The sequence below is a fragment of the Erpetoichthys calabaricus genome, chromosome 15, assembly GCF_900747795.2.
Source record: "Erpetoichthys calabaricus chromosome 15, fErpCal1.3, whole genome shotgun sequence".
Lineage (NCBI taxonomy): Eukaryota > Metazoa > Chordata > Cladistia > Polypteriformes > Polypteridae > Erpetoichthys > Erpetoichthys calabaricus.
The window spans coordinates 3,907,269-3,928,762 of NC_041408.2; the positions used below are offsets into that span (position 1 = coordinate 3,907,269).

At 42.2% G+C, this 21,494-nt stretch overlaps 2 protein-coding genes across 4 annotated transcripts in view; one reads left to right on the forward strand and one right to left on the reverse strand.

Annotated features, from left to right (window-relative positions):
- The window catches only part of brox (BRO1 domain and CAAX motif containing), a 445,085-nt gene that overhangs the window by 397,158 nt on the left and 26,433 nt on the right, over positions 1 to 21,494 (forward strand). The window lies entirely within an intron of this gene.
- susd4 (sushi domain containing 4) overlaps positions 15,126 to 21,494 on the reverse strand; it is a 59,355-nt gene continuing 52,986 nt past the window's right edge. For all 3 annotated transcript variants that reach the window (XM_028820180.2, XM_028820181.2, XM_028820182.2), the window contains exons 8-9: positions 18,653 to 19,038; positions 15,126 to 15,221 (exon numbers count right to left, since the gene is read on the reverse strand). In XM_028820180.2, coding sequence (XP_028676013.1) covers positions 15,193 to 15,221; positions 18,653 to 19,038 — 415 coding nt within the window. In that variant the 3' untranslated portion in view covers positions 15,126 to 15,192. The remainder of the gene's footprint in view (positions 15,222 to 18,652; positions 19,039 to 21,494) is intronic.

Genomic DNA, 21,494 nt, shown 5'->3' on the forward strand with positions numbered 1-21,494 from the left:
TGCCAGTTTTCAGTGTGGGTTTTGAAATCGGTTTTGTGGCTTTTGATGCCCCCTTGCCCAGTTCTGTCCCACTAATTTATTTGCACCCATTAAATATTTGGCAACGCAAAGAACACAAATGTCCCTATTAATTGTCAGATGTGATCTCCTGACTCCGCCATGAAGCGAACTCCTCGATCTCTTTGCAGGCCTGTTAGATTCTCTTTGATGGTTTCTGATTGTCCCTCATTCTGCTGTGAACTGGGAGACAAAAGCCAGTTGTGGATAATCAATGGAAAGCTGAATGGTGACAGACATTTACAATCGTCAGTGTTTTCTGCTTGATCTACGAAGTCAATCAGTCCGCTTCCTTCTGACGACTAATGGACGCTGTGGGATGACAAATCAAAAACTGAATCTGCTCTGCTTTGTTCCCAAAGTCTTCCAGCATGCTTGGGTTTCCTCTCACGGTCACCTGACCTGCAGCTTACGTGACATCCTCAGGGTGACACACAGTCAGTGGAGAAAGAACGAGTGACTTTGTGACTCGAAGTCTAATGCTGTAGCCAGGGGGAGCGCAGCTACTGACCAGGACCAGAGGATATTCGGACCTCCACTAACCCAGCTGCTATTCCTGTCTCCATGTCTGAATGGATGTTCTCCGCAGGCTCTGCTTTCCTCTCGCGTCTCGAAGAACTGAGAGCTCAGGAGTGGGTGTGTAGGAGGTGAGTGATAATCATCCATGTCGTCTATTACTGTATGCATGTATATTAAATTGAATGTCTGTCTGTTTGCATGTTCCCTATATAATCCTACACCCTTTGACTAATGTGGAATACATTTTACATACTTGCTCACTAGGACCCTACAGACAAGACACACTTCTTTAGAGCTCAAAATTTTGACCTTGGGGGTCCCAGTGTGTGTGTGTTTTTTTTCTTGTGTGTGCGCTACTGTTAGCACACCAGTGCCACCTGCTGGCTCCAAGTGAGTAAAAACATCTGAACAATCTATCTCCTGTGATATAAAATGGTATATTGTGCAGTTTTGAAGGGGGGACAGGTGTCAGGTGAGGCTCGATCGAGAGTGGAAGTGCCACTCAATACAGACGAGAACCAACGGGTGGTTGTTTAAAGCTTGCTTTGTAGGCTTTTCTTCAAAGTCTAAGAGGACAAGTCAGACATGACAGTAGCCACGGATGCACTTCTGCCATCCAATCGAACCCAAAAAGAAGAAAATCTCGACACACGAGAGAGGAGACATCGATGGATGACAGATGGGACAGAAAGTAAGAACAACAGAGTTGCCATTTAAAAAAACAGATAAATCTTTGATTTCTCTCCTTAATTAATTCTAGAAATGTACCTGGGCAAAGCCGGATACCTTGTGTGTGTGTGTGTGTGTGTGTGTGTGTGTGTGTGTGTGTGCGTACAGGGCCAGAGTAAGACGAAATTGGGCCTGATGCTGCAGTGCAAAAATGGCCTATTTTTTCTTGGCATTGGTGTATTCCACACTCACCGTACACGCGCACTCAGACCGACCAAGGAGCCTTAATTGCTTGCGACGCAACCAGCCAGCCTTTATTGAACATGAATAATAATGATGTAGTATCGTAAGAACTCGAGATTAACATCAAACTATGTAACATTAACATTCAATAGCAATTGTCTGAAAAGTGCACTTAATGCAGAAAACCTAACAATGAAATACACAAAATTTTGCAATTCTCTTACGAAATAGAGTAAGAAAAAATGAATTTGCAGAGACGTTGGGTCAAAGTGACTCAGTTCAGGTTCATGAGGGTAAAAAATTGTCCACAATTTCATAACAGACCAGAATCCTGTCGGAGGATTTTAAAATTCTAAACATCCATGCCGGGCCCACGGGCCAGCTTTTAGTTTTACCTTTACAGATAACCATTTAAATAGCCTTCGATTTTTACTGTACAACTAACTTTCAAGGTGAAAAATTTACTACGTGGCACTTACCGAACAATAATAAAGTGGCAAGAATCCCCAAGATATTGCAAAAAACGCAGCTAAATTACTAAGTAAACTGTTTAACGTAAAATTGATAGCATTAACTTGAAATCTTCGGTTAACAATAAACACAACGACGTTATAGTTACGTCACATCGCAAAGAACAATAGTAACTGTATAATAAGTAACGCTGTGTCTAGGCGTCCGAAAGTTGGACTCCAAATTTCATTCTAAGAATTGTTTTGAGGTTAATACAGCAAAGGAAAACTGTTCAGCTTCCAGAAAATTCTCCTCTGTTTTCATCTGGGCCTATTTCAGGAATGGGCCTAATGCTGCAGCATCAATAGCACCCACCTTAATCCGGCCATATGTGTGTGTATATATAATATATATATTCATGGCATTCGTAGTGAATCACAATCTGATTGTATGGGTGGTTACCTGCCAGGTAACGCTTGTAGTTGGTCAGCAAATCGCCTAACATCCGCCACGGTGCCTTCAATTGTGAGAAGCAGATCATAGAATGGTTGAAATAGTTTTACTGTCAAATAATGCAAAGAGTACGCGACACGTGTTTCGCCCTAATTCTGGGCTCATCAGGCGTACACACTCACTGCATCCCCTCTTGGGAATCGAACCTCGGACGTCAGCGCCAGAGGCGAAGCCCCTAACGCTGCGCTACGGCCTGTGGTTCGTTTATTTGACAGCATGTAGATCGGGGTAATTACATTCATGGCATTCATAGTCTGAATCACAATCTGATTGCATGGGTGGTTACCTACCAGGTAACGCTTCCCAGAATTAGGGCAAAACACGTGTTGCGTACTGTTTGCAGTATTTTACAGTAAACTATTTCAACCATTCTATGATCTGCTTCTCACAACTGAAAGAGGGCGCCGTGGCGGATGTTAGCCGACTTGCTGACCAACCACAAGCGTTACCTGGTAGGTTAACCACCCATACAATCATACAATTATATTTATATATATATATATATATATATATAGTATATAGTATATTACATATAATAGTACATATGCAGTGTTTCTAAAAGTATTGTGCCACTTCCTGATTTCCTGCATCATTGCAGAACTTCTTCTGCCAAAATCCAGATATCACCAGTTGGTTGCCCTTTGCTTTTGCATAATTGTGCTCATGACATATGTCAAAAAAAAAAAAAAACAGAAAAAATAATTTTGTTCCGTTTGGTTCCCTTTATATAATAATTTCATTTTGGTTGAAGATCTAGAAATATTCAGTGTCAAAACATTTGAATTAATACTGAGAAGGAAGCAAGTACTTTTTCATCACAATGCATTTCTTGTTTATGTGTGTGTGTGTGTGTGTGTGTGTGTGTGTATAAGTGTTGTCACACACACACACACACTTAGGGAACATCTGATGGGCTCAACAAAGCGTGATAACACAAAGAAAGCGGGTTTTGTACAAGGCAATAATATCTCTCTTATTGAACAGAAAAACAGAAGAATAAACGTAATTGAAGATTGGCAGACAATCTCTCACACACACACACAATAACAAAGGCATTACTTCCAACCTCACCTGATGATTGCACTTTAGGCCTCAAGTTTCTATGCCATTTCCACCCTTCCATTTTCCCAGCATTCCCTCTGTATGTAATTTCCTGCCAGTTCACTATAAAAATCCATTCACCTCCCGAAATGTCCTCTGTTCGATTCATTTCTTGAATGTATCAGTCTGGAAAGGCTGCTCCTGACCCAAGTCTGTCCGCTTTTCACTGAGAGAACTACTTAACAGATTTAGATCGATGTTTCTCTATAATTTGCTTGAACATTCCAGTTGATTTTGCGACTTCTCTTATTGTGTGAAGTTTCACTATTCACTTGCGGTACTGATTCATTTGCTCAAATCCGAGAGGCATGCAGCGGGACCCTCCTCACTTCTGCTCCAGCGTTGGGGCGTATCTTACCTCTGCTTAGCTAGCTAACAAGAGAACCAACCACTTAACAGGTTTAGATCGGGTTTTTTCTATATTTTGCTTGGACATTCCGGTTGATTTTTTTTGTACTAATCCGAGACCGATGTTGCGGGGCCGAGGGGAGGGGGGGGTGCGTGACGTCAGGAGTGGGGAGTTGCTCTACCTCTGCATTTTGGAGTGTTCCTTACCTCCGCTTAGCTAGTGCTACCTTTTTTGCTTATTAATTTTTAAAGTGTGTCCCGTGTCACTACTACCGCGAGGAACGTCTAGTATATAATATGTATGTGTGTGTGTGTGTGTGTACAGGCTGCCACAACATTCAAACCACCTTCCTAATATTTCGTTGGTCCCCCTTGTGCCACAAAAGCAGCTCTGACCCATCAAGGTGTGGACCCCGGTAGACCTCTGAAGGTGCCTTGTGGTGTCTGCACCAAGATGTTAGCAGGAAATCCTTCATGTCCTGTAAGTTGCAAGGTGGGACCTCTGTGGATTGGACCCGTTCTTCCCCAACACGTCTATCACAGATGCTCAATCAGGTTGAGATCTGGGGAATTTGGGGACCAAGTCAACACCTTGAACTCTTTGCCATCTTTCTCAAACCATTCTTGAACATTTTTTACAGGGTGTCAGGCGCATTATCCTGCAACAGCTTTAAGGCTGGTGGTGTGTGTCAAAGTTACATCTAGATGAGCATCAGGACCCAAGAGTTCCCAGCTGAGCATTGCCCCAAGTATCGCTCTTCCTCTGCTGGCTTGACACACATGCACCTGGGAATTCAAAAGATCTAGACGATAACATGAGTCATCAGACCAGGGCACCTTCTTCCATTGCTCCATGGTCCAGTTCTGATGCTCACAAGCCCATTCTAGGTGCTTTTGGAAGTGAGCAGGGGTCAGCATTGGCACTCAGACTGGTCTGTGGCTACTTAGCAAGCTGAGATGCACTGGGTGTTCTGACACCTTCCTCTCATGGCCCACATTAAGGCTTTCAGCAATTTGTGCCACAGTAGCTCTTCTGTGGGATCAGACTGGACAGGCTAGCCTTCACTCCCAAGGCTCATCGATGACCAATCAGTTCTTCTTAGCTGGAACATTTTTTGGTATGTACTGACCACTGCATACCAGGAGCACCGCACAAGACCTGATATTTTGGAGATGCTCTGACCCAGCTGTCTAGCCGTCACAGTCCGGCTCTTGGTAAAGTTGCTCAGATCCTTATGTTTTGCCATTTTTTTTCTGCTTCCAACACATCACCTTCAAGAACTGGCCATTCGCTTGCTGTTCAATATATCGCACCCCTTGACAGAGACCACCGTAACAGATGACCAACGTTATTCACTGAACTGCTCAGTGGTTTGAATGTCATGGCTGATTGTGCTGGGGACAGAGAGAAACCAGCAGGAAATGGCCCGTGAGCCCTGCTGCCTCATACTGTAGATCCAGGGTTCGGTCCTCTTCTGGGTTGTTCCATTTTCCTCTCATCTCCAAGTACACGTTCAGTTAGTTTAATCAGCAATTCCAAGTTGGCCTCACGCATGAGCCTGTAAATTGACCCTACGATGAATGGGCCCACCTTGTCCAGTTTTGGTGGGCTCTGACTCCTACGGTAGAGAATTGGATTAGTTGGGTTTGAAAATGTTATGCTTCATTATCACAACGTCCCACTGAGAAGTGATCATCTGTCTGAGTCTGTGGGCGGGTTGCCTAACAGTTGATTTGCTGCAATATCTTTTCCTGTTCTGCCACAAACCTGACTTTTTTTTTTGGTGGTGGTGGTGGACTTTATCACGTGAAACTGGCATCTCCAGCAGTGTGAAGTTTTAGACTGAGTGCAGCACAGCAGGGTGTGACGGCTGAAGCCGTGCCAACTTTTATGCCATACCTTGCATCTCCAGTGCAGTGTCGCTGACCTCAACCCCAGATGACGCAAGTGCGTTACGATTGCCACTTGCTGTAAAAAAAAAAAAAAATATTCACGTAGCTTGCAATATTTAGTGCGGTTTGCTGCTGTGACTTCCACATTGTGCAACTGCCAGTCTGGTGCCTCAGTGGTTTCCAGTCTCTTTTTTGTTTGTGATTTTATTTACTGTCATGTGTCCGTAGTCAGGGATGTCCGAGAGATTTGGCAACGGGTCACATCCCTTTCTTCTAAGTGGAGACTCGTTTGTCTCTTCAGAGCGTTCTGTTTTTCGGCCAACTCACAAAGTGGTAAACTCTGTCTGAACAGAACAGCATGGCAGAGCTGGCAGCACTGGATCAGCAGGCCTACTGCGAGATTGGGACAGATAGCCACAGGGGGGGACAGTTTCTTGGCTGCTCATTAGAATGAATTCAGACACCGCTGGGTGTGGAGTGTAGGACTGGCATGGAACTCGTTGTACTTCATGAGGTCCACAGTGAGAGTATGATGGGCAAACCCTGCTGTGGTGCCACAGGGGAAGTGGAGAGTAAATCTGGGGGTGATATTGTGATGGCCATTCACCTCTGGGAGAATCAGACCCATCACATTAGAACATTCTAGAGAAGAACAGGCCAGTCAACCCAACAAAGCTTGCCAGTCCTGTCCACTTATTTCTTCTAAAATAACATCAAGTTGAGTTTTGAAAGTCCCTAAAGTCTTACTGTCCACCACACTACTTGGTCGCTTATTCCAAGTGTCTATCGTTCTTTGTGTAAGGAAAGACTTCGTAATGTTTGTGTGAAAATTCTCCTTAAATTTCCAACTGTGTCCCCGTGTTCTTGATGAACTTATTTTAAAGTCCCCATCTCGATCCACTGGACTAATTCCCTTCATCATTCACCACTTCAGTCAGGTCTCCTCTTCATCTTCTTTTGCTTAAACTGTAAAGGCTCAGCTCTTTTAATCTTTCCTCATAACTCATCCCCTGTAGCCCTGAATCAGCCTAGTCGCTATTCTCAGGACCTTCTCTAGTGCTGCTATGTCCTTTTTGTAGCCCGGAGGCCAAAACTGCACACAGGACTCTAGATGAGGCCTCACCAGTGTGTTATAAAGATACTGAGGTCTATTGACAAAAGTCGCTGACAGTTTTGTAATTTTCATGAGGTTCGGCTGACTCGTCCAAGCTGTAAGAGGTCTTGACTTCCTTTGGAGTGGATTCCCTCAAAGTGCCGAGTCAAAAAAACCAAAATCATTATCATCATTTTCACTCTGCACCCTGATGTCTGTTATAGTAACATACTGAGCTAAGCTGGGCTGACGAGAACACCCTGTCCTCAGTAATGTCCTCCAGCACTCTCAGGGCTATTGAGAAATGTATTCCTTCCAGCATATCCTGGGTCTTAAGACAAATGGGAGATGACTACGGTGGCATTCTAACGAGATGCTCAACCCACCTTGACAGGCCTCTCTCGACTTGGAGGAGCCGTACTTCTATTCTGAGGGTTTCTAGTATTGCTGAGCTCCTTATCCTGTCATGGAGTGTGGAGTCAGCAATACTAGACAAGGACCTCATTTGGGCCGCTTGTACTCACAACCTCACTCTTTCAGTCTCAACCCAGAATTCTTGACTCTGGGTCGTTACGTAGACTGATTGATTAGCATTTGGACAGTTTAGTCTAAGAACTTGCCTCAATCTTCGTCCAGCACATAACTTAAATCTGCTGTGGTTGCACGGATTCATCTCACTTGTGAACAAGACCCTAACTCCACTTGGGTTAACTGTTCTGTTCTGAAGTGTTTCTGAGGCTATGAACTGGGAACAAGTGAGGCGGTTACACGATGACCTGTTAAAGAAAAACCTTGGTGCTCTCCTTCCTACAGGTAAAGTGAAGTTAAATTTTCATCTATATCGTATCTAATTATGAAGTTTAATATTTTTGTGCAAGCTCATTGTTTTTGTATATGATTTTATGCATAAAGTACTGCTATAAAGGTTTAAATAAGCAATCATCTTGGGTTCGGAAAGGGATTAATCCATTCTGCATTACTTTGTAACGGTGCTCATGGATATGTGTGGGTGTCACTGGCACTTTGCACCTTTCCCTGAACCTGTTAAGGACAGAATGGCTGAATGTGTAAGGCCAGCCAATGGACCCTGGGGGTAAAGGAGCGCCTGTCTGGGATGGCCAAACAGACTGTAAGGGGAGGAGCCGACCATCCGCACAGTAAATCTGTGACAGGGAAAAAGGTGAAGAGAGCCAAAGGAGAAGCAGACACCACCGAAACGACAAGAGGGATATCTACTCACCTCAAAAGTCAGGTGAACCCCGGGTTCATTTATCTAAGACTCATTTGTTTTTTTCATATGAATGAGGCGAAGTCATTCAGGAGAGGACCTGACGGGCCGGCATAAGGGAACGGTTAGCATTCGGTTTCCACCGAACAGGAGGTACGGCTTGGCGCAACCTTCACCATCACAGACTGTAAATGATCACGTTTAACAGTGAATATCTAAAGGACTCTGGTTGGTTTTCAGATTTGTGTGTTAGTGGTGTATATTGTTAATTGTTTTGTGATTCATCTGGGGTGGAAGCGCTACAGCGTAGTATTATGTATACATACAGGGATTTGCTGGTTGTGTTCAATGCTTCATTTTACAGGATAACAATTTTTATAACTCGGCTTTGCTTTCACTGGTGTGCTTCTGTACTTGTGATGGTCAAGTAGGAAAGTAGTGCTGGCGGCTCGCGGCCCCGGATCATGTCTTTATTTTTTTTTCTTTCTCTTGCTGCCACTCTAGTACTGCAGCGCATGTTATAATCGTGTTATAATCAGTTTCTAAACATCCTTTAGGAACAGAATATGTTCAACAACTGAAGTTCCAGTATGTATATGTGTGTATATATGTGTATGTATATAAAATCCATCATCTGTCTGTCTTATTGTCTACTGAACTATTTAACAGATTTAGATTTTTTTTTCTAGAATTTGCTTAAACATTTCAGTTGATTTTGCAACTTCTCTCATTGTGCTAAGTATTATAGTTCAGTTGTGGAACCGATTTATTCACGTACAGTGCATCCAGAATGTATTCCCAGCGCATCACTTTTTCCACATTTTGTTACGTTACAGCCTTATTCCAAAATGGATTAAATTCATTTTTTTCCTCAGAATTCTACACACAACACCCCATAATGACAACATGAAAAAAGTTTACTTGAGGTTTTTGCAACTTTATTAAAAATAAAAAAAAATTGAGAAAGCACATGTACATAAGTATTCACAGCCTTTGCCGTGAAGCTCAGGTCCATCCTGTTTCCCCTGATCATCCTTGAGATGTTTCTGCAGCTTCATTGGAGTCCACCTGTGGTAAATTCAGTTGACTGGACCTGATTTGGAAAGGCACACACCTGTCTATAGAAGGTCCCACAGTTGACAGTTCATGTCAGAGCACAAACCAAGCATGAAGTCAAAGGAATTGTCTGTAGACCTCCGAGGCAGGATTGTCTCGAGGCACAAATCTGGGGAAGGTTACAGAAAAATTTCTGCTGCTTTGAAGGTCCCAATGAGCACAGTGGCCTCCATCATCCGTAAGTGGAAGAAGTTCGAAACCACCAGGACTCTTCCTAGAGCTGGCCGGCCATCTAAACTGAGCGATCAGGGGAGAAGGCCCTTAGTCAGGGAGGAGACCAAGAACCCGATGGTCACTCTGTCAGAGCTCCAGAGGTCCACTGTGGAGAGAGGAGAACCTTCCAGAAGGACAACCATCTCTGCAGCAATCCACCAATCAGGCCTGTATGGTCGAGTGGCCAGACAGAAGCCACTCCTTAGCAAAAGGCACATGGCAGCCCGCCTGGTGTTTGCCAAAAGGCACCTGAAGGACTCTAAGACCATGAGAGAGAAAATTCTCTGGTCTGATGAGACAAAGATTGAACTCTTTGGTGTGAATGCCAGGCGTCACGTTTGGAGGAAACCTGGCACCATCCCTACAGTGAAGCATGGTTGTTTCAGCATCATGCGGTGGGGATGTTTTTCAGCAGCAGGGACTGGGAGACTAGTCAGGATAAAGGGAAAGATGACTGCAGCAATGTACAGAGACATCCTGGATGAAAACCTGCTCCAGAGCGCTCTTGACCTCAGACTGGGGCGACTGTTCATCTTTCAGCAGGACAACGACCCTAAGCACGCAGCCAAGATATCAAAGGAGTGGCTTCAGGACAACTCTGTGAATGTCCTTGAGTGGCCCAGACTTGAATCCAATTGAACATCTCTGGAGAGATCTTAAAATGGCTGTGCACCGACGCTTCCCATCCAACCTGATGGAGCTTGAGAGGTGCTGCAAAGAGGAATGGGCGAAACTGGCCAAGGACAGGTGTGCCAAGCTTGTGGCATCATATTCAACAAGACTTGAGGGTGTCATTGCTGCCAAAGGGGCATCGACAAAGTATTGAGCAAAGGCTGTGAATACTTATGGACATGGGATTTCTCAGTTTTTTTATTTTTACTTGAGGTTTTTGCAAATTTATTAAACTTTTTTCACATTGTCATTATGGGGTGTTGTGTGTAGAATTCTGAGGGAAAAAATGAACTTAATACATTTTGGAATAAGGCTGTAACATAACAAAATGTGGAAAAAGTGATGCTCTGTGAATACTTTCCGGATGCACTGTATACATACAGATAGTGTACAGCCCCCTATTGTTGAAGCTGGGGGCCCAGGGGAATGAAGTTGAGGAACCTCCGATACCTCCAATGATAGGCTCCTCTTTCCTCAGGTGTGGATCAGGACGTGATGAGGTCCAGGGTGGTCACTAAAAGGACAACCCAGAAGGATGAGAACCAGTTGGCTTCCAATTATTGAAGAAGGAAGGTCTCCACCCTGCAGTGGCTGTAAGGTGTGATGGCGAAGGGTCCTAACATTTCTGAATAGGACTGAGTGACACTAGTGGGGGAAAAATCAAGGTTGGTCAAACCATCTTTTAGTAAAATTATTATTTTTTTTAAATTGCTTAAACCATCTGTAAGGATGCTACCAAGGTGATTAAGGCTTGTTCAAGGGCATTTAGAGACAAGCCATTGGAAAAATAAAAACATCCAACCATCCATTATCCAACCCGCTATATCCTAACTACAGGGTCACAGGGGTCTGCTCGAGCCAATTCCAGTCAACACAGGGCGCCAGCCCACCGCAGGGCGCACACACACCCCCCAAGCACACACTAGGGACAATTTCGGATCGCCAATGCACCTAACCTGCACGACTTTGGACTCTGGGAGGAAACCCACGCAGACACGGGGAGAACATGCAAACTCCACACAGGGAGGACCAGGGAAGCGAACCCAGCAGTGCTACCACTGCACCACCGTGCCGCCCAAAATAAAAACATTTCTTTATATTTACGATGAAATGGCTGAGACTTTGATGTCTTCACCAGATAACTGAATTCACGTTTCTTGCCATGTAATGCAGTTTTTTGGAATTTCTGCCATGCTCCTGAGCAGCCACATTACTACATTTTAAAGCATAGTAGACATACTGTATTACTGTAAAGCATAATGTAAATTAAAGATGCCAGCAGTGTGCCTGCTTTGTCTTGTGGTCAGTGTCTCTGTGCCACCACAAGCTTAACGGGGTATCGTAATTAGAGGGCTGTAGAAGCAACTCAAAGATGGGGTGTGAAGCCACTCGATGACCATAAGCTAACTGGGCGAGGAGACATTGAATTTGGGAGATGATACAGGGCTGCTCTTTAGCATTGGCAGCCCAGTGCAGAGGATGGATCAGAGATAGTTGGACCCTTCATCCCCCTGGACAGAGAAACGGTTTAGTGAGACCCAGAGAGGCAGCGGTAATTTGTTTCCATTTATACCTTTGCATTTCCCCCACTGCTTAGTCCTTTCTTGTGCGTTTTGTTTGAGTTCTCAAGCCATTATTTTCCATACAAATTTATTTGCATTGTTCTGTGATCGGGTGACAAGCTGTGGTGTCCCCCATCACAACATTCAAAACATATGAAAGAGCATGACCGTTACAAAACATCACAGCCCTAGTCCTAACTACTGTAATAAATTAGACATTTGGCATGGATGATTTAAACCTTAACACCGTTAATGTGAAAACCATTTGGAAGTCGCTAGTCATCACACCCACGCTCAACATTTCTCCACATCCTTTGTCCAAATGACTGCGATTTTTTTCTCCTATACGTATTACTGAATTTTTCCAGTTTGTGAAGTCTCTTTTTTCACATGTGGCAAAAAACACCAATGCTATAAGTTTGTGGACTGACAAGTAAATACGTACAGAGAAGTAGTTTCTCCACTTTTCGATGTAAAAAGTTCCCATCCTGCTAAGAGTCTACTGGCTTATGATGTTTGAAATGTCTCTGTTCTTTGAAGGACATGACAGAACTTTAGAAAAGAGCTGATGAGAACAGGCCATTCAGTTTAACTAGGTCATCTATGTAGATTGTCCAAAATAACATCAAGTCAAGATGTGAAGGTCCCTAAAGGTCCACCACACTACTTTCTCTAGCACTGCCACGTCTTATTTATAGCCTGGAGACCAAAACTGCACACAGAATTTCAGAGGAGGCCTCAGCAGTGCGTCGTATAACTTCAGCATAACCGCTCTTGACGTTTGCTCCACACATCAGGGCGCTATATGACCCAGCATTCTTTTAGCTTTCATGATCGCTTCTACACACACTGTCTGGATATTGATAGATAGTAGTTGTAGTAGACTTATGATGATCTACACCAGCGTATCTTAACCTTTTAAGTGTTTGCGACCCGAGTTTTCATAAGTTTTAATCGCGCCCCCCCTAATGTTTTTTTTAAACCCTAATAAAATTTATGCCTATGTTTTTTTTGCTGCCGATACACCGCTACAAGTTTCAAATTTCCCTACGAATAGCGAAATTACGCCATATATGGCAACATTCCCGCCCCTTTTTTGTCACAGTTTGAGAACCGCTGATCTACACCAAGTCCTAATAAGTTTTTATGTTTGACTTCCAGGCCTCCCATTGTGTATTCACATCTACTGTAACATTTCTACTTCCTACATGTAATACTTTACATTTACTGACCTTACATTTCATCTCCCACAGACCTGCCCAAGACTGTATGCTGTCCAAATCCCATTGTAACAATTTAGCTGTCTTTCCTTCTACTTGGCCTGGTATCATCTGCAGGCTTAGCCATTTTACAGATTATATTTTTGTCCAAATCTTTTATGTAAATTAATAATCAGGAGTGCTCTCCCCTTGACTTTCTTGTATACTCAGATATAGGGATGGATATTTGAGGAGTAAACCGCAAGACGAGGATTATATTTTTATATTATGTACATTAAAAGAACCATCAACATCAAATCAAATTAATATATTGAACAATTATTAAAAAAGTAAAATTGAATAAATCGGACTCTGCAGCTGCATGGATAAAAGGTAAAGTACTACTTCAGGTTAGCGGAAATAGTCAAAAAGTTGTTTGAAATCCACATTTGTACCTAATACTTGTATGGAAAATTTGGTTAATCTAAGTAAAAGAGTGTACTCAAGTTTATCATGTTTACATACACAAACACAGACATAATTCTAAAAATGACATTTTCGGAATCAGGGAGGTCTAAAACATCGAGAATCATTAAAATCTCGACGTCGACTATTTGGACGATTACAATACTTTGTATATGAGACAGTAAAGAGAGCAGTGGGCCCAGTACTTGCTCCTGTGGGACACCACTTTTAATTCTTCCCATTACCCATTTAGGTCCTGTGTTTCAGTCAATTTTTCTACCCAACTCCATGCTGCATCCTGAATTCCCATCTCTTTTAGTTTGTTCACTAACCTCTCGTGTGGTATCTTATCAAAACCTCTAAAAGTCCAGATAAATGATATCATCTGCAGCCCTCTGATCTTCTGCTTTTGTTGCTTCTTCATAGAATTCTAGCATATTAGTGAAACACGACCAACCTTGTCCAAACCCATGCTGAATATTTTCTAAAACTCCGGTCCTAGACATGTGTCACTCCATCTTTTCCTTAATTATCCCTTCCATTAATTTAGTTGTGATGCATGTTAAGCTTCCTGGCCTGTACTTCCTTAGAACTTCCCAGTCACTTTTCATACAATGGGGTTATATTTGCTAGCCTCCAATCTTTAGGAATTTCCCCAGTGTGCAGAGATTAATTGAAAAATATGTGGCAAGGGTTTATATCTGCACTCACTAACTTCCTTAAGCACTTGTGGATAACATGTTATGTAGGCCTGGGAATTTGTTAGATTTCAGCCTGTTTAATCATAGCAGCTCTTCTCTCTCTACAATTTCCAAATCACCCTGTACCTATATTAGCAGCCCCTGTTACTTTTGTGAGGGTATCGACTTCTTCACATGTCTAAACTTCAGTAAAGTGCACGTTCAAAGTATTTGCTATTACTGTCTAAATGTTTTAGCTCACCTTTACTGTTTCTGATCCTCCTCACTTCCTCCTTGATTCTTCTGCTGCTGCTAACCGTTGAAAGAGTCGATTTTTGGTAATCTTTCACACTTCTTCAGTATTTCTCTCCAGCTGCCTTTTAGCCTTCCCAATATCCTTTGTAACTGCTGCTCTTATATGCTCTACAAGTTTAGTGCTGGAGTTATTAGACATTGTGTGTCTTAGTCCTCTGTTTTTTCCTTTGTAACTTCCTTTTTATCTCCTTAACTATCCATCGTTGAGGTTTCTTTAGTTTCCTACTTCTAGACAGTTGAAGTGTTTTATCATCAATCAGTTTATCAGGCAATGTTGAGAACATATTTGAAGCTCTGTTTATTGAGGAAATTTGCTATAAAGACCAAGAAACTAAAATACATCAGCTTGTTACACAATTAAGGGAGAAGTTCCAAAATTCTGGAACAAAACCATAAAGCAGCTGACCTGACAGGTCCTGACTTAACTGATGGAGGTGCACAAATCCCACCTTAACCCAATATCAACCTTGAGTGCCTTTTCTCAAATAGATCTGGCCTCTGCATCACTGACCAGGTGAACCTTTGACTGAGTTCAATGACCTGCTGGATGAGGGTCCCTTTTAAGCCTCAGTTTGTAGGTGCTTTGGGGGGGTCCCTCAGAAACACAGGCTAGCCTGTCCCTTAAAGAGAGGACACCAGATCAGAGCTCCCTCAAGTGAAACTGCCTCTCCCTGCAAGCCCACAGAAGACCATCCACGATATGCAGCAGGGTCTCTCAGAAACACCAGAAGCCCTCTGCAGACCCTCACAACAGACACAAAAGAAACCAACACAATGATCACAGAATAATACCATTGTCATATTTAAACTTTGTATTTGATAGTAAATCAATCAAAAGATGAAAAAAAAAAAAAAATCAACAGTCTTCTTCCACCAATGGAATTTCTGAAAAATAAAATGCAAACATGAAATGAATAGGAAGACATACTTTTTCAGAGAATTTTTTTTTTACCAATTTATTTAGAGCAGCGTTTCACAACCTTTAAGTATTTGCAACCCGAGTTTTCATAAGTTTTAATCGCGCCCCCCTAACGATTTTTTAAAACCCTAATAAAATTTATACCTGTATATTTTTCTGCAGCCGATACACAAGTTTAAAATTTCGCTACAAATAGCAAAATTACGGCACATATGGCAACATTCGCGCCCCCTTTTTTGTCAGTTTGAGAACCGCTGCTCTACACCAAGTCCTTCTAATAAGTTTTTATGTTTGATTTCCAGGCCTCCCATTCTGTATTCACATCTACTGTAACATTTCTACTTCCTACATGTAATACTTTACATTTACTGACATTACATTTCATCTCCCACAGACCTGCCCAAGACTGTATGCTGTCCAAGTCCCATTGTAACAATTTAGCAGAACTTCAGATGAGGCCTCAGCAGTGCGTCATATAACTTCAACATAACCGCTCTTGACTTGTGCTCCACACATCAGGGCGCTATATGACCCAACATTCTATTAGCTTTCATGATTGCTTCTACTCACTGTCTGGATATTGATAGATAGTAGTTGTAGTAGACTTATGATGATCTACACCAGCGTTTCTCAACCTTTAAGTATTTGCGACCCGAGTTTTCATAAGTTTTAATCGCACCCCCCTAATGTTTTTTTTAAAACCCTAATAAAATTTATTCCTATATATTTTTTTGCAGCCAATACACCGCTACAAGTTTAAAATTTCCCTACGAATAGCGAAATTACGCCACATATGGCAACATTCGCGCCCCCTTTTTTTTGTTACCCCACAGTTTGAGAACCGCTGATTTAGAGGACATTTTAAATCTCTCACGTTTGAGTGAGTCTGGCGTCAAGTCTACAAAGACGCTTTATCAGGCAGTTGAGGCCACCGAATCCAGTTCAGGGTTGCATGGTTTTTCAAACAGTCAAACATATTTTAATTTTGCGCAATTCACCTTTGTTTTACTTTTATTTAGTGTATGGAAAAAAAATTTCATTTTGATATAGATGTTAGTCACATAATTTTAATTTGTAACTAGGGGGTTTCGCCTCCTGCTTGCTTTGATCACCAACCCCAATGCCTGCACTACGCGCCCACAACTTTGTGTCTCTGCTGCTCGCAAATAACAAAACTTTGAATTCTCGTGGATACGCCTCTTCATTGCGTAGAAACACTACTTTTCCCTGATGGCAACATGAATTAGACGTTCTACAAGTCTCCAACTTAAAGTTTAAAGCCAAACAATATTTTCATACTTGTGTCATATCACCTATGTCCATATTTTCGATCTCTTTTTGCTTTTACCTTTTCATCAATATCGCATTGTATTTAGATTCTGTGTTTGTTTGTTACATCATGACAATGCGACGTATAACTGCCCGTGAGTGAATATCGTTTTTCTCTCTAAACAAACTGTGTCTGACAATACCATTCACACAAATGAGAAATGATTGGACGGTGTGCGTGGTTGTAAATGTTTCAGATGTGCGGTGGACTTTTCCAAACCTCTTTGCATAAAGTCTTGGCTCGCGGGCCTTGAAATTTTCTCACGCGAGATTTCACTTTCACCAAACCACAAATCTTTTAATTCTCGTGGATACGCCTCTTCATTGGGAAGAAACGTTACTTTTCCCTGAAGGCAACACGAATTAGACGATCTACAATTCTCCGACTTAGTTTAAATCCGAACAATATATTCGGTCTCTTCTCGCTATCCCGTTATTTCAGTTTGTTTGTACTAATGCGATCTTTACTATCAATTTTTTGTGACTCTCTTGAATTTTTGTACTTCCATTATTTCTAACCTGCTCTCCATGTGTATCGCTCCAACATTTTTGAATTTTTTACGACGTTCTACTTTGTCATCTACTCTTTGTCTTTTATTTCCGGCCCCGGGCCTGGCCAACTTAAATCTCTTGGCACAAAGTCTCGTCTTGTGGGACGTGAAGGTGTCTCTCTTCAAAAGATGACGTCTCATCACAGGATAAAAAGTCTTGTCTCCCAAGATTTTTTTATTATAATACAGATTAATATTGAACTTTTCCATGATTTTGTCACAATCTTGGTATAGACAAGGTTAAATCAAAAAGTAAAGGCAAATTAGAAATTACATGGTAAGTGCAACGGATAGAAGCTGATGCAGTACGACATATTTGCAGTTGACTTATGGGTAGTTTGAACACACACGGTGTAGCGCTCTACCATTAGTCTTGTTGAAGTGAACATAGATGCTCAACTATGGCGCTGTCCCGCAGCAGAGTGATGCACCGTAGTGCAATTTCTTTGGGCTGAAATTCACCAATGGATGTTTTCTTGTGCAGATCAGAAAGCTGTTCAGGTAGCCGTGTTGCGTAAAACTTTACGGTACCCCAAGTTTTCCCGCAGTCTGGTATGTGCGGATATCCAATTGGGCAGCAACAGCAGACAACGTAATTCGTCGGTCTTCTCTGATAAAGGTATTCACTGTGTCGATGTGGGCTTGTGCGTCAGATGGAGATGGTCGGCCACATTGAGCTTACTGGTTACAACTCGGTTCTTTGCGCTTTAAACTTTCTATCCATTGATATTTTTTTGTTGAGTCCTGCTGTTTTCACATTCACAGCCTTCGGTGAATTTCCCAAAAGCCCAAAGAAATTTGAAGACGGCACATTGTTCAACAATGGCACAATCCCGCAGTGTTCATTTGACCCTGGCTTCAAGCAGAATAACGATAGAGTGCTACATTGTGTGTGTTCAAATTACCCATAAGCCATCGCAAACGTGTTGTACTGCATACGCTTCTGTGCGTTGCTGTCACGGCGGAATTTTCAACTTTCCTTTATTTTATGGTTTATCCTCTAAGTCATTTGCCACATGAAGTTATGTTCTACAGGGAAGTATTGCAGCAGAGAGTGTGTGGAGTAACACAAAGCCAAAAAAAATTGTGAGCAAATTTTACAATCGAATGTCAGCGTTTCCTTTCAAATAATAATTTGTTTCCAAAACATTCGAATTATACTTGAGTAGTGATGTTTGTCCTGACAGCCCTAATTCTCAGCCAGTCTCGCAACAGGTTATTGCGTCAATTTTGTAAAACTGTCCGTACGAAACAAATCTCGCCTGCTATGCTCATCGCTGCTGTTCAGTAATGATGTGCATCCTGCCATTTTCAAGACTCGCTTGATTGTTGGAGCTCATGCTCTCTGAATCTTGTGAGGCAGCTTCCCTTCATATAATGTATCAAGTTGACATCAAGTTGGCTTAGTCGCTAGGTCGGCTAATAACGGAAGTTATAACCCACTATGAGGTGCCGCGTGGTAAATCCTAGCTGAATAAGTACCAAAGAAACACAATAAGCAGCATATGAATACGTACCATCTGCAATGTCGATACTCGGACTCGTGGAAGCCGTGTCTGCCGTTGAAGTGACCACATTGGTTCTTTCTGAAAGGTTGTTAAGTCCTCCAGGGTACGTGGACGACGGGCACATACTGTGTAGATGATCTGAAGAGTTTGACAAGCTTTCACAAGTTTCATATTCATTGGCATCAAGTTGCCCAACCCTGCTGTTCTCTATGTGGCCTGGATAAGCAGGGGGGCCTCGATCCTCTGAATGCAATGTCTCCCCTTGACCAGCAGGGGGTGGGAAGCTCGGATGAACAATTGTAGAGCTGTTTACAGCCTCATCATAAGAAGGCAGCATCACGGGGACTCCGTCGACGACGAGAATGTTGGGGTCACTTGAAGCTGGCGGAGCCTGTCTGTGAAGGAAATAAGAAATCGGAGTATAAATAAATGAAGCAGAACATCCTCGTATGATAGAAACACAAAAGGACATCACATTAACAAGATTAAGAGCTATTTTTTTAACATTTATGGATAAAAGGAATCCTGAATAACAAGTTTGGTTACAATATTCCGCACATGTGGTTTGCCTCAGGCCGCGCCCGTCAATGTGTATTATGATAGAAGGTTTATAAGACAATGCCAGCATGAAACAGAAAATCCTTTGAATAATGTGAAATATAAGAGTAAGAAAATGTTTTGGGGGGGGGAAAAAAATTATACAGGGTTAACAAAAAAATTGATAAAATACACAAACCATAATTAATACAAGGGATGTTCCAAAAGTTTCTGAACTTTTATATTCTCATTGGAAACGGTGAAGGCAGGAGGAGGAGTAATTGGGCATTAAAATGTTGGTACGATGCTGGGAAAATTGCATTGCAAATGAAGGAGATTATGTAGAAAAGTAAGGTAATCTGTTATTGGAAATATTAATAAATGGAGTTGAAAAAAACCATCCATCCATCCATCCATTTTCCAACCCGCTGAATCCAAATACAGGGTCACGGGGGTCTGCTGGAGCCAATCCCAGCCAACACAGGGCACAAGGCAGGAACCAATCCCGGGCAGGGTGCCAACCCACCGCAGGACACACACAAACGCACCCACACACCAAGCACACACTAGGGCCAATTTAGAATCGCCAATCCACCTAACCAGCATGTCTTTGGACTGTGGGAGGAAACCGGAGCGCCCGGAGGAAACCCACGCAGACACGGGGAGAACATGCAAACTCCACACAGAGAGGACCCGGGAACACAACACTAAATTGTGGAAACATTTTGAATGTCCCTCATACATTGACTCCGCATAAAGTGTATGTAAATGTGTTTCTGACTCAGTATAAAATCAGGGCATTCTTGTAATATGCTAATTAAATGTATTCAGCTATTGTGCAAAACTCACGCTAAAATTAATACAAATGAGGCAGGTGTGTGATGATAGCTTTGTCCACGCCAGCTGTGAGAAAACTCAATGGGCCTAACAAAAGGTCGAGAAACTTATCAGAGTTGAGTGATGTTAAGATGGCGTCCAGCAGAGGCTGCAGCTATTTTTAATAACTATAAATGATTTGGATAGAAATATAACTAACACTCTGAAGTTTGCAGATGATACCAAGATAGGTGGATTAGCAGATCATTTGGAATCCTTTAAATCATCACAGAAGGACTTGGATAGCAGACAGGCTTGGGCAGATCTGTGGATCACGAAATGTAATGTCAGTAAATGTAAAGAAAGAAAGAAAGTTTTGAGGAAAGATTTAAAGAGCTGAGCCTTTACAGTTGAAGCCAATGGAGATGAAGAGGGGATTAGTGCAGTGGATTGAGAAGGGGACATTAAAATAAGTTCTTTAACAACACTGGGGAACTGTTAACTTGTGAAGGGTAAATTTCACACAAACATTAGGACGTTTTCTCTTCACACAGAGAACCACAGACACCTGGAATGAGTGACCAAGCAGAGTGGCTGACATTAGGACTTTAGGGACCTTCACAACTCGACTTGATGTGATTTTGTCGGAGTTATGTGGAAAGGACTGGGGGGCTTTGTTGTGCCGAATGGCCTGCTGTCATTCAGATTACTGTAATCTGTTGCAGTTGAATGTCACAGTTTCAATTTGAATGATGTATTGGTAAGATTCTAATCACTGAGAGATTTTAGATGGTTCTATTTCTATGTATGTAAAATATTGTTGTGAAAAATAAATGTTCTCCAAGAAAAATGTGAATAAGAAAAAAAGTAACTGGATGTGAAACATTCTGTTTTGTGTCACTATGCTACTTGTGTCTTATGTCAGATGCCCACTATCCCCTATTTACCTTTGTTTTGTATGTTGTTTATTATTTTTATTATTTAAAATTACGCTGTTGTTTTTTTTTTATATCATTTAGCTCTGAACATGGCCAGCTTAAAAGACTAAGCCAAGGACAACCCAGGGTGTAAAAGGAAAGAACAAAAAAGGCATAAAGCATTAAAGTTAAAGAAGGAACACCAGAAAAAGAAAAAGGGAATTGGCAAACATGGAGTAGAGGCCAGCTGTTTTCTTACCCACCAGGATTAAAGACCCTGCCTGAAGGAGATAAGGAGTACAGAATGGCACAGTGAGTTGCAGCAGAAGCAAATCAAAGTCCGTGGTTTATGAAAGATGGCAAACATTGAAGATCTGATTGTATGGCTGGGAAATAAATTAGTTGGGCTAAAAATAAAGGCAAAAGCAAACAAGGTGTCATCTTAGAAAAGGAGGGGGAGGCAGAGGGAGAAAGGGGAGGAAGAGGAAGAAGGAGAGAAACAAGGAGGGAAGGGGAAGAGGAACGAGGAGGAGGACAGGGAAGAGAAAGGAGGAAGAAGGAGGAGGACGGGGAAGTGGGAG